At 38.2% G+C, this 13,021-nt stretch overlaps 1 protein-coding gene and 1 long non-coding RNA gene across 2 annotated transcripts in view; both read right to left on the bottom strand.

The window, feature by feature from the left end:
* Positions 1-13,021, bottom strand: part of LOC136267810 (uncharacterized) — a 73,045-nt gene that overhangs the window by 29,905 nt on the left and 30,119 nt on the right. The window contains exon 2 of the mRNA XM_066062990.1: positions 8,811-9,139. Coding sequence (XP_065919062.1) covers position 8,811 — 1 coding nt within the window. The 5' untranslated portion in view covers positions 8,812-9,139. The remainder of the gene's footprint in view (positions 1-8,810; positions 9,140-13,021) is intronic.
* Positions 613-2,908, bottom strand: LOC136267814 (uncharacterized). Its single transcript, XR_010706786.1, has 3 exons — positions 1,903-2,908; positions 1,581-1,853; positions 613-1,525 (listed from the first exon to the last, which is right to left on the bottom strand). It is a non-coding gene; the product is annotated as an uncharacterized lncRNA (long non-coding RNA).

The following is a 13,021-nucleotide window of genomic DNA, read 5'->3' as shown; positions in this document are numbered from 1 at the left end:
GTATGTGTATCAACCACATTATTTTGCCAGTGATATGTATCTTTAAGAGCGTATGTTGCTATTTAATCTTGTGGCTGTGAGAATGGGGTGAAGTACAAATACAGGGATGGGAGAGGAGGGTAACACCTGATGGCCACTTGTCAAATGGCTGACACCACGTGCTACTGCACATGTGCTAGTACTCTAATTAAAGCACTGTTATTCCTATTATTGTCTCGCGTCTATAGATGATTATTTGGGGCCGCCGTCATCTTCAACTGTAACTTTGTTTAAAGGTATTTTAAACTACATTTAATGTAGAATACTTGACTCACCTTTGATCTGTCCGGGACGTATCACACTGGAGCTCTTCGCCTCCCACCAACTGATGTTAGTGGTGGTGGTTTGGTATCTGCACCTGGTCCCAGTTACCGTGTTGGATTTAAAATATTTTTCAGTCCTAATATTTTGGGGTAAAATGCCTGCCAGGTCTTATATTTTCTTTTTTCCAGGTGTGCTGATGCTTGGGCAGTGAAGGAATTTGGTGCCTAGAGGCATTCCACGCACCAAAGGCCTTCCTTTAAGCCACGGAAAGGGGCCCCGCAATACGCAAGGGTGGGGAACCTTTCACCCAAGTATCTGGATCTTTGTGTAGGTAGCTAGTCTGTCATGCAGGAACAGCACTTAGCGCATATGCGTAATGTACATGTCTGAAATTTTTTATTCATTTATTTATTTTATTTTATTTTACAAAAAACAAAACAAAGGATTAACAAACTCTGCCATGGTATGCATGTGCTGAAGTGAATATTATGCATCAAGTTGTGTCTAGTGTGTAATTGATAACCTGCTGCAATAATCTAGGACATTTTTGCTACCTTGTTAGGAGGAGGTCTGATATATCGTTGAAAAGCATTGCTTCTCCAGTGACCAAGAGTTTGTATGTGAGCATCAGGCATTTTGGCTAGCGATGTGGAGTTTGCTGCTCCTATGCGGAAGCTATGTGTGTTGTAGCGGCACTTATCTAGCTTGAGGTTGTCCAGCAGAGACTTGAGTCCTGCGCGAAACATAGCTGTGGTCCAGCCTTTGCCATCCTTAGCAGGCCTGGTTGCCTGCTCCTTTTTCCAAGGTATGAGAGGATTGCCTTTATTGGACAGACCAGGCTATCAGTGGCGCCCATGTACACTTTGACACCCTGCTTGAATGGGTTTGTTTTGGACTGCTTTAGGAACAGTTGTAGTAGACGGGTTTTTTTCCTGTTATCAACTGCAATGTCACTAAGCGATAAATGGCAAGATGGGTCATATGAGCCTTCTGTAGAAATCATAAACTCACTTACTCTTAAGAAGCCAAAAAAGGAGCTGGGACCACTATTGCACTGTATTTAGAAGATATGTGGCCTACTTACGTTCAGAACTTCTTCAGCCTTAAAGAGGAAAACCCCAAATTACAACAGCTCAAATCTGTTAGCAGCAAGTGCACACACTTACACTTCATCTGTATTTCATGTACTTCACAGAGTTTAATCCCAGCTACCCGATGACTCCTGGGCAACAACATCAAGTTGTAACACCAATGCTGCAAATATCAAACAATCTTACATTAGATGAAGTAAGCTCAGAAGAAAACTTGGACCCGCTGCTGCTGCTGTTGCTGTTGCTGCTAGTGGAAGAGTCATTAATACCACCATCGCCACCATCACCATCTTCACTATCGCTATCACTGCTGATTTGGATGAGGAATTGCTTTAGAAGTTCTTCATTACCCAAGTCTCATCCAAGTACTTAACTGGTCTTCCTTCAGTTCTGTTGTACTTCATTCGTCTTAAATATTTATGACACTGATGGACTATGCAAGGCTGCTCATAGTATACCCTGCGTATATGTGTAGTGACATAAAAGCACAAACCGTTGCAATGCTAACCTTTTTTCATTAATCGTATTGTACTTAAATCCCATATCACTCAACACTCTTTTAAGCTAAGTTCTCCCCCCAGAGAAAACACCATCATTCTTAAGTTTGGCCTAAGACGGAGTATGTGACAAAGTTCCAGGGTTCAAAATTTAACTTACTAAATGGTTGGGGGAATCTTGAATGCTGACCACTTTAGTTCTTTTTTTATACTCAGGTTTTTGTGTTTCTTTCCCTTGTCACACCTACCCATGGGGCATTATATTGCCTTATCCATGGTTGTGTGTGCCAGAGGACTCACTCATTATTTATTTATTTATTTTTGTAACATAACTTTGTTATTCATCAACATTGATGGTTTCTCTCTCTTTGAGAGTGATAGATTTTCCTTCCTTCCGTACAATGAATGGATCTTTCGTCTTATGGCATCTCAGTCGAAACTGTCTGCATCAACACGGACTTGTGAATGTTTGTACCTGACGATTTAATAAATTTGAGCGGGCTTGTGTAAAGTGCTTTTTGTACCTTTTTCTTGGCGTAGATAAACCGCCTTTCTTGCGGTACTCCATTCTAACTCATACAATGGATGTCTTTGAAATCCTTGTGTGGCGTAATGTATGCTAACCCAGCAAAGAAGGTAATACTGGTGGCCTTCGGGATTCTCTCCTTGATGTTGATGGAAAATTTACACTTTTTGCTTAAAGTACTCCCATAGTTTCATAAGTAGATACTTTGTTTGGCTGTTCAACCTCTTTCCAAGAGGGTTTCGCTCTGCACTCGCTGATGCTGCACTGGACACCATATTCTCATTAATTAAGTGTGCACCCGTAACACGAGCTTACGAATAAATGCATCAACATCATGTTTAAAGCCTCTGATCTTGTATGGCTTCTTAATCAACAACCCAGGATTCAGCTCAACGTGTACATATTATAGTTTTTAAGTCCTACGAGCATCTTCATAAATGTCACTCAAATTCAATTTTCGATAAAGCAAAGTGTATAGATTCTCTGATAGCAATAAATAGTTTGAGTTTAGCCGCCTTTCCTGTATACGGCAGTGCTATGAACAAAGGAAAGGTGGCCAAGCTCAAACTATTTATTGCTATCAGAGAATCTATATGCTTTGTTTTATTGAGAATCAAATTTGAGTGATATTTATGAAGATGCTTGCAAGACTTAAAAACTAGCAGTATCACTTCGTTCTCATTAACACTTTCACTATCTGATTAATACTCACAATGTGCATACCACTACACATGGCTGCACTATGGTATATCACTACTTTTTGTCGCAGTTAACTCTGCTTTACATAGACGTGCACTTTTTTACAGCTATTAGCTGTTTTGGATGAGATTTCAAACCTTTATGTTAGAATAAGCATATTCTCAATGTTGAAATCAGTAGCAGATCTAGGTGAGTTTCCATGGTTTTGACAGAAATCCTTTTTAAATTTAGATTATAGTGACAGGATATTGCTGTAGACTAGGACTGTAGACAATTTATTATTGCAACACTGTTTAAAGTATAACTGTAAATTTAGTGGCATGCAACTGCAGTCACATAACATCCATTTTAGCTTACAAATCCTTAGCAACACTTCACTTTTCATCTCATACTGCATTAAAACATTCAAGATACTCTACTAGAGCAGTCACAAAGCAGCTCTAATAAAGCAATCAAAGTTACAGCTTAGTTACAACTTCTGCCTAGCATTGCATTGTGTTGTTACAGGAAGTTAAGTTGCTAGCTACTTATGGACTTTCCAATATAAAAACACAGCACTGCTAGGGGGCAACAAAATTCAAATTTCAAACTAGCTATTCTCGAACAATAGCATAGTTTTTTGCACACTTCTTTTATGGCTACATACACTGATAACTACACTTACTATTCCCAGCCCATTTCAATAACCAGTGACCACAGTTATGCTCTGCGTCATTCTTTAAATTCTTAAGCCGCGCCCTTGGAAAACAAATTACGTGCGAGTGACTAAATTTAAATTTCAAACTAACCATTCTTGAAAATATATAACAGTCTTAATGAACATTTTGAACAGTTTAAAGTCACATTGCCCTACATGCCAAGCGAGTATTGCAGAAAACAACAATATGGCTTTTGTATTTGGCCTCTAGGTTGACTGAGGACGACTGAAACTTTGTTTGGTGCTGAAATTACGACTGTAGGGTAATGATGGTGCTCTGTACTGAAATTTAATTTGTTCTATAACTTACAAATGGTTTTAGCAAATGTTCTGTACTTTTTTACTGGATATAAGCTAACACTAGTACACAGTTTAGTCCAAACCCAACTGCTAAATTTGCTTTAGAACATGAGTTACAGTTTTCCCTTTATACTAGAACTAGTCCAACAGTTTATGCATAAGAGCCTTGATACTTTTATGATACACCATGCTAAACAGCACAAACCATTGTGCGTTTTTATTTTTGTTTTTTAGCTTCTCAATCATCACATATTTATCTTTTAGGTTGATACTTCCAGGAATCCTTTTCTTTACTTCAGTGTTATTCATCATCTGAACTTGCTATTTCAAAATGGCAAACGCTCTTCTTTGGCAAAATTGCTAAAGTAGTTTGTGTGAAAATTTCATGTCTGTTGGATTAAAAATAACAGAGTAGTTCTAATTTAAGTGAAGGGTATAGAATAGCAAGATGCGTGTGCTTGTTGCTATGGGATACCTAGTTTACAGGTACTAAAATGCATCAACATGTCACAGACTAATTATGTGACCATGATATTTCTTTTAGTGCAAAACAAACTATGTCTTGGGAAAGCTTGTACGAACTGTACAGAGCACTCTTGACCGCATGAGATAAAAAATAATAATAATAAACAAAACCTCCCCTTTGATGTCAGCAATCTCAATCTCAAAACAGTCAACATGGATTTGCTTCACTGTTTTATGTGGTAGTTACTAGTGAAACAATGAGTACTCTAGAGTTTCAGAGGTATATCGTAAACGACGGGTGAGTTACAGGCAGGCCAAATTTGACAATGTTCATTCTTGTAAAATCCTCATGTGTAGTGGTCGTGTCATTTATTGTCTGTGGCGTGTGTTTCTGCTTTACTGGCCACACAACTCACTACCATGAGTCTTGATATACATATGATATACCACGGGCATGAGTACCTTGCCTGATATATACACACAAGGGCATTAGCTCAAGTGTGAGTGCATATATATCAGGCAAAGCACGAGTGCCCATGGTATAACTAATATGTCCCACATGGGTTAATCACCTACATGTGTGAGAAACTGCTGGCATGCTTCATGAGTGTATTTATATTGGGCTTTGTGAATTTTGATAGTGGACACTGGAAACAATGCAAGAATAATGACAAGGCATTGCTGTGCTAAGAGTTCAAACATAATCATGTGTGCAACGACACAAGCATACCAAAAATTCGATTGTGGGTTTATACAGTCAGCAAGGAGACACTGGACATCAAAACGCAACTTGATAATGATGGCTTAACGCTGGTATAATGCTGGTATAAGTGCTCCCAGGTATTCACTATAATAATGATGGCTTAACGCTGGTATAAGTACTCCCGGGTGTTCACTATAATAATCATAAGTAAATTGTAGCCATTACAGTCATGCATGAATACCACTTCACCACCAATGGCTCAATCTATTTAGTGGGTGATGTGTAACATCAAGACACAGGACATCTTGATAATAATGTATGGTTTAACGTTGTTGTAAGTGCTTCCAGGTATATATTTACTATAATAATCGTGAACAAATTGTATGAATAAAATTACAGTCGCACATGAATACCACTTCAACTCTAATGGCTCAATTTACTTAGCACATTGTGTAACATTGAGACAGGTGTCTAGAACTTATCAAAACAATGTTATAGAGCTCACCTGCATTAAAAACAGCTCCATTTCAGTCAAAGGAACTACTAAACATGTTTTAAGAAACTACAAAGAAACCTAATCCCATAATCGATCTTATTTGTGTGACTATATAATGGCACAAAGAGATAACAAAGGATGTCAAAGAAATCTGAGGATTTCTTGGAATGGGTTAACGTGATATATGCACACCTAACTGTGCAATATCTTGAGTTAAAAAGATATACGCACTGCCTTAAAGAGATATATGCACTGGCTACAGTGTGTATATCTTGTACAGTGCTTGAAATAACATTCGACAACCGGACATTATCCGGACAATACACGGATAAGTTCCTATTTATCCGTAAAAATTGTCCAGACACAAGAGAGCCAGTGAAGATACCGCTAGCAATGGCCGCAGAAGTGTGTAGTAGCAAAGAAAATGATGGAAAAGTTGGTGTCTGAAATGATAAGTCTTCAGACGATACGATGTTTGCAGTTTGAACTCGGGTTTGAAACAGCGTCTGGTGATCCGGAACACGTGACCATGCAAAATGTGAAGTTTGTTGTAAGTTAATGATATGTTCTGCTCGATGTGACACTATAGGCTGGCCTTTATTGAAGGCACAACCAATATTCTCGCTTTGACCATCAAGGATCACACAGCAACTGATATGCACAAGCGAGCAATAGAATTGGAGGCCAAGAAAGCAGCCAGTAGATTGATGGAATATGCACCAGTTGTAAGGGATATGGCTCAAGCCAACCTAAGCAAGGCTTCCAAGTTGAAGATTAAAAGAAAAATGGATATTGCTTACACAATCGCTAAAGAAAATCTTCACTATTAAAGATGGGAGTTATTTGTGAGTTTGAATTAGTTATAGCTATGACTGTTTATGACCATATCACTTACTGTAATTATCAGTGTAATAATACATCCAATAATTGTAACATTTTATTGTGATATTATTTTGTTGTAAGATACAAATTGCCATTGTACAATAACACAAACTGATCAACTTTTGTTTCCAGTAAAAAATAAAATTAATCATACATCTGTGTATGGTAAAATGTTTGTAAGTGATTCATACATTAAACTTACACTTTCCAAATGCTTTCAAATGTGATCTCAGACATTGTAATTTTAAAAATTTTCCTGAGGGGCATGCCCCCAGATCCCCTAGAATTAGCCTGCTTCACATGCTGAAGTACATTTTGAATGTGACTGGACAACCATAATCAATGACAGGTCATTGGTAACTTTGTCCAGACATTTTGACAGCGGAATATTTTGATACTATTTCAAGCACTGATATTGTTAACATTTTGAGCCAGTGCAATATGTGATATATGCTTTCCTTTGATCTGATGTGTGAAAGTGGTACATTTACAGATAGATATGACTGTTGTATTAGAGTGACTGCTTTATTTGAGTATCTTGAGCTGCCAATAAGAGGTTGTGCACTAGTGACTACTAACTAGTGTGCATGCTCATATTGTTCAAGTAAACAGATTATTAAGAGAAATGTGGCCTCTGTGATTACTGAGCAAATCAACCTAGATCAAAGTTAGGGTAGATAGTACCAATCTCCACCTTTTCAAACATACTTTCTGTAACAACTTTAAACAGGCTGTAGGACCAGGTGTCCTACAGACCTTCAGCACTTGTGCTGTAAAGCCTTAATAAAAATAAATTAAATAAATAAATAATGTAAACGCTTAAATAATTATTGTGTCATCTATAATATGCTGCTCAAGAAAAGTGTTGGGGCACAAAAGAAGATGAACACCAGCTCGATTGAAGATCAAAGGAAAGAAAAGGGCTTGCATCATCAGAACCCCAAAAGGCACATGCCAATGGTGACATGCAAGAACAACTATTTAGATAAACAAATACACTAACATACAGTATGATAGTAATGTATAGTAGGGACCACAAAGAAGCAGGCGTGGCAAACAAAATAACATCACACAAAAACGAGCCTCAAATTCCTCTGACGACAATGAGGCAGTATTGGCTAGGTAAAACAAAGCCAAATAAGCTTTCAGATCAACCCGAAACTCTTTAGCAAGTTGCTACAGAATTTAAAAAAAATTATTTAACAAAATTTTCTACTGACTGAGTAACTGACTGACTGACTGACTGACTGACTGACTGACTGACTGACTGACTGACTGACTGACTGACTGAAGACAAGCGTAACTCGATAATGGCTAAGGCTATGGGCTTTATTCTTTCACTGTTCGACACTGCTTCGACCAAACAGGAGCCCTTTGGCATACTGCAGTACATACAATACATTCTTCATGGAATTATCAGTGTCCTCCTTTGTGTCCCATTCATCTTTGCTGACAACGAAAAGTGTCGATTCGGCGGTGGCACGTGATGTTCCATTCGTAATGGAAATCATCCGTATTTTCATAGTGGTAATTTTAATTGCAGAGGTACTTTTCAAACAGTTTTTGATTCGTACTGCTGTGTAAAGGGTTGAACATAGCTGACAATGAAGCGCAATGGATGCTTTACTTTTCAGATGATAATTGATATAGCTGGGGCACACGGCGCTATTTCAGATGCGGCATATATGGATTCACCATTCATAATAATTATTTACAAAAAAAAAGTTAACAGACAATTACGCAAAAAAATTGGAAATTTCAACTAGAGTAGGGACCATAGCACATCAATAAAATGTACTGAGACAAATTCTAGTGCACGATATTGAATCACAGTCAAACAATAGTAAGTGTTATATCCCAACTATGCAATTCCATTATGGTATCTTCAGCACAGTAGGGATATAACATTTCTTATTGCTTTACAGTGATTTAATATCGTTCACTACTCGAGCTTGTTTCAGTACTTTTTATCAATGAGCTATGGTTCCTACTCTATTTGAAAATTCAAAATTTCATTTGTGTGCTTGTAGTAACATAATATCAACATAGTTAAATGTATTGGCTATAATCTTACGTTAATGTTAACATGTAACAACGACTACTACTGAGGTAAACAAATACACTACGTATAGTAACATAATATCAACTTACTAACTGAATATCCAAATCACAATCATCATCATGTATGTAGTTATACACAATCACATAAAGTAAAAGAAACATAGTTTAATGTATTGGCTATTAAACCCCAGTGCGTGGGAGTATCAAAGCGTCGCGCTGGGTTATAACTACCATACAGCTAGACAGAGCGGCGCTGCTACTGTACGATATATTAGTTATCACCCAGTGATAACTCTGTTGCGGAGCCACTCAGTCTCTTTCGTGACATCATAATAACCGCGAATGGCATTGTTTACCAATGGAACAAAGAGCCAAATAAGGAAATATTGATACAAAACACACCAATACAGCACTTAAAACTACCTAAATCTTACAAGAAAACTGTTAATCCTTTACACAATAACACTACAAGTAATACCAATACCGTGATAGCTAGTTTAACACTGAAATGTCAAGAATAGTCCGTGACGATTTTCGCTCCAGCAATCACTCCCAACGGTCAGTATGGTGAAGAACTAACTTCCTCTAGCTTCATCGTTCTATCTTGGACATGGTAGCCACTTGTTGGTCTTTATTTTTCTCTTGCACACCACGCGACACCACCATACCAATTTCTGACGAAGGCGAATCGCACCTGGAACCGCTGCTTCATAACACCGTCCTTCACTACAGTTTGTATGCAGTATGTAAGGTCTCTCTTGTAGCTACGAAGTAGAATCTCCACACAATTCGGACGAAATCTTGAGCACAGTGACAGGAGCTCAAACCGGAACTTAATTTACTATCTGTAAACTTCTGCATGCGCACTCCCGCGCACTGGGATATAAAACAGTTAAATCCCGTATACTCGGATGATATCATTGTTATTACACTCGTCCTCGGCTCCGCCTCGGACTCGTGTAATAACAATGATATCACCCTCGTACCGGGGTATAACTATAACTTATCATACGTTAATGTTAACATGTAGCAACAACTACTACTAAGGTAAACAAATACACTACGTATATTAACATAATATCAACTTACGATCTGAATATCCAAATCACAATCATCATCATGTATGTAGTTATCTAATCAAAAACAGCCAAGCTGTAAAAAAGGTGCGGCCCCCAAAAAGGCCATGGTGAAAAAAGATGTGAAATCCAAGGTGGCGGCCAAGAAATGGCTGTGATGGTAGGTTAATGGTAAAAATTTTAATAACGACAATTCAGGTGAATTTGATGCCAAGACCAAGTGGCACAAAATTCACGTTATTAAAATTTTTACCATTAACCTACCATCACAGCCATTTCTTGGCCGCCACCTTGGATTTCACATCTTTTTTCACCATGGCTTTTTTGGGGGCTGCACCTTTTTTTACAACTTGGCTATTTTTGATTAGATATCACTTCTTTTTGTATTTGTATACTGCAAAGCCAGCCAATGGCTGGCTTTGGGTTTTTTTTAACCCATGTGTTTTTTTCTTTACCACAGGAAGAAGAAAAGAACTTAAAGAAGATTTTTTATACTTCAATTATTTTTGATTTTATTAGTAATTATACAAATTATATATGTATATTTATTACATGCCCATTATTCCCAACAGGATATTATTTTGCAGCTGATCTCTCTACTGGGTGACTTGAAATGTAGCTGAACTATCTATAAGGTGACTTCTTCTAGCTGGGTGATTTGTTTCTAGATGAACTCTCTACAGGTGATTTGTTTGCAGCTAAACTCTCTACATGGTGGTTTCGTTGTAGCTGAACTCTCTACACGATGGTTTCTTTGTAGCTGAACTCTCTACAAGGTGACTTCTTCTAGCTGATCTCTCTACAGGGTGATTTGTTTCTAGCTGAACTCTCTACAGGTGATTTGTTTGCAGCTAAACTCTCTACATGGTGGTTTCTTTGTAGCTGAACTCTCTACATGATGGTTTCTTTGTAGCTGAACTCTCTACAAGGTAATATCTTCTAGCTGAACCCTCTACAGGGCGATTTGTTGTAGTTGAATTCTCTACTGGGTGATTTATTTGAGGCTGAACTCTCTACATGGCAGTTTCTTTGTAACTGAACACTCTACAAGGTGACTTCTTCTAACTGATCTTTCTACAGGGTGAATTGTTTGTAGCTGAACTATCTACAAGGTAACTTCTTCTACCTGATCTCTCTACAGGGTGATTTGTTTGCAGCTGAACTCTCTATATGATGGTTTCTTTGTAGCTGAACTCTCTACAAGGTGACTTCTTCTAGCTGATCCCTCTACAGGGCGATTTGTTTGTAGCTGAACTCCCAACAAGTGATTTATTTGCAGCTGACCTCTTTATGTGGTGGTTTCTTTGTAGCTGAACTTACTACAAGATGACCTCTTCTAGCTGATCTCTCTCCAGGGTGATGTGTTTCTAGCTGAATGAACTCTCTACTGGTGATTTGTTGCAGTTAAACTCTCTACGTAGTGGTTTATTTGTAGCTGAACTCTTTACAAGGTGACTTCTTCTAGCTGAACTCTCTACAAGGTGATTTCTTTGTAGCTGAACTCTCTACATGATGGTTTCTTTGTAGCTGAACTCTCTACAAGGTGACCTCTTCTAGCTGATCCTTCTACAGGGCGATTTGTTTGTAGTTGAATTCTCTACACGGTGATTTGTTTGAGGCTGAACTCTCTACATGGCAGTTTCTTTGTAGCTGAACTCTCTACAAGGTAACTTCTTCTAGCTGATCCCTCTACAGGGCAATTTGTTTGTAGTTGAATTCTCTACACGGTGATTTGTTTGAGGCTGAACTCTCTACATGGCGGTTTTTTTGTAGCTGAACTCTCTACAAGGTGATTTGTTTGCAGCTGAACTCTCTACATGATGGTTTCTTTGTAGCTGAACTCTCTACAAGGTGACTTGTTTCTAGCTGATCCCTCTACAAGGTGACTTCCTCGAGCTGATCTCTCTACAGGTTGATTTGTTTGTAGCTGAACTCTCTACAGGGTGATTTGTTTGCAGCTGAACTCTCTACAGGGTGATTGTTTGTAGCTGAACTCTTTACAGGATGGTTTCTTTGTTACTGAACTTTCTACAAGGCAACTTTTTTCTAGCTGATCTCTCTACAAGGTGACTTCCTCTAGCTGATCTCTCTATAGGGTGACTTGTATCTAGCTGAACTATCTACAGGATGATCTGTTCATAGTTGAACTCTCTACAGGTTAATTTGTTTGTAGCTGAAATCTCTTGTTTCAAACTGATCTCACTGTAGCATAACTTCTTTGTAGCTGAACTCTCTACAGAGTGATTTTTTTTTTGTAGCTGAACTGTATATAGGGTGATTTGTTTGTACCTGAACTTTCTACAGGGTGATTTGTTTATAGCTGAATGCTCTGCAGGGTGATTTGTTTGTAGTTGATCTCTCTACAGGGTTTCTTTGCAGCTGAGTTCTCTACAGGGTGACTTCTTCTAGCTGAACTCTCTCTTGTTTCTAGCTGATCTCTCTACAGAGTAACTTGCTTGTATAGCTGAACTCTTTACAGAGTAGTATTTTGGTTGCTGAACTCTCTACACGGTGACTTGTTTGTAGCAAAATTCTTTACAGAGTGACTTGTTGGTAGCTGAATTCTCTACAGAGTGACTTACTTGTAGCTGAATTCTCTACAGAGTGACTTACTTGTAGCTGAACACTGTGTAAACTATAAAGTGACTTGTCTGTAGCTGAACTTTCTTAGGTTTACTTGTTTGCAGGTGATCTCTATAGGGTAACTTGTTTTCATAGATGAACTCTTTACAGGGTAGTTTCTTTGTAGCTGAACTCTCTCCACAGTGACTTGTTTGTAGCTGAATTCTCCAGAGAGTGTAGCCGAACTCTCTACAGGGTGCATAACTTGTTTATAGCTGAACTCACTTCAGTGTGACTTGTAATGTTCTGAATCACTACAGCGATATATTTGTAGCTGAACTCTCTATAGGGTGACTTGATTCTTGCTGAACTGTCTATAAGATTAACTGTTTGAAGCTGAACTCCCTACAGAACAACCCGTAATGTAATAAAATTCTATAATGGAGTAAATAAATTAGCTGAATGCTCTATTAGGGTGACTGTTCTATTAGAGTATCTTGATCTCGCATTTGCTACACAGAGTTGGCTTTCGAATCATAACTCAGTGGTTTGTAATTCAATTTTTCTATACTACTGCAAGGACTTTCAATGAAGATTATTCCAGCAATACACCGATTTTCAGCTCATTGCTCTAAGCGGTTTGCCTAGTAGGCGTGAAAACTA

The sequence above is a fragment of the Dysidea avara genome, chromosome 9, assembly GCF_963678975.1.
Source record: "Dysidea avara chromosome 9, odDysAvar1.4, whole genome shotgun sequence".
Classification (NCBI taxonomy): Eukaryota; Metazoa; Porifera; class Demospongiae; order Dictyoceratida; family Dysideidae; genus Dysidea; species Dysidea avara.
This window is presented reverse-complemented; position numbering and strand designations above follow the sequence as displayed.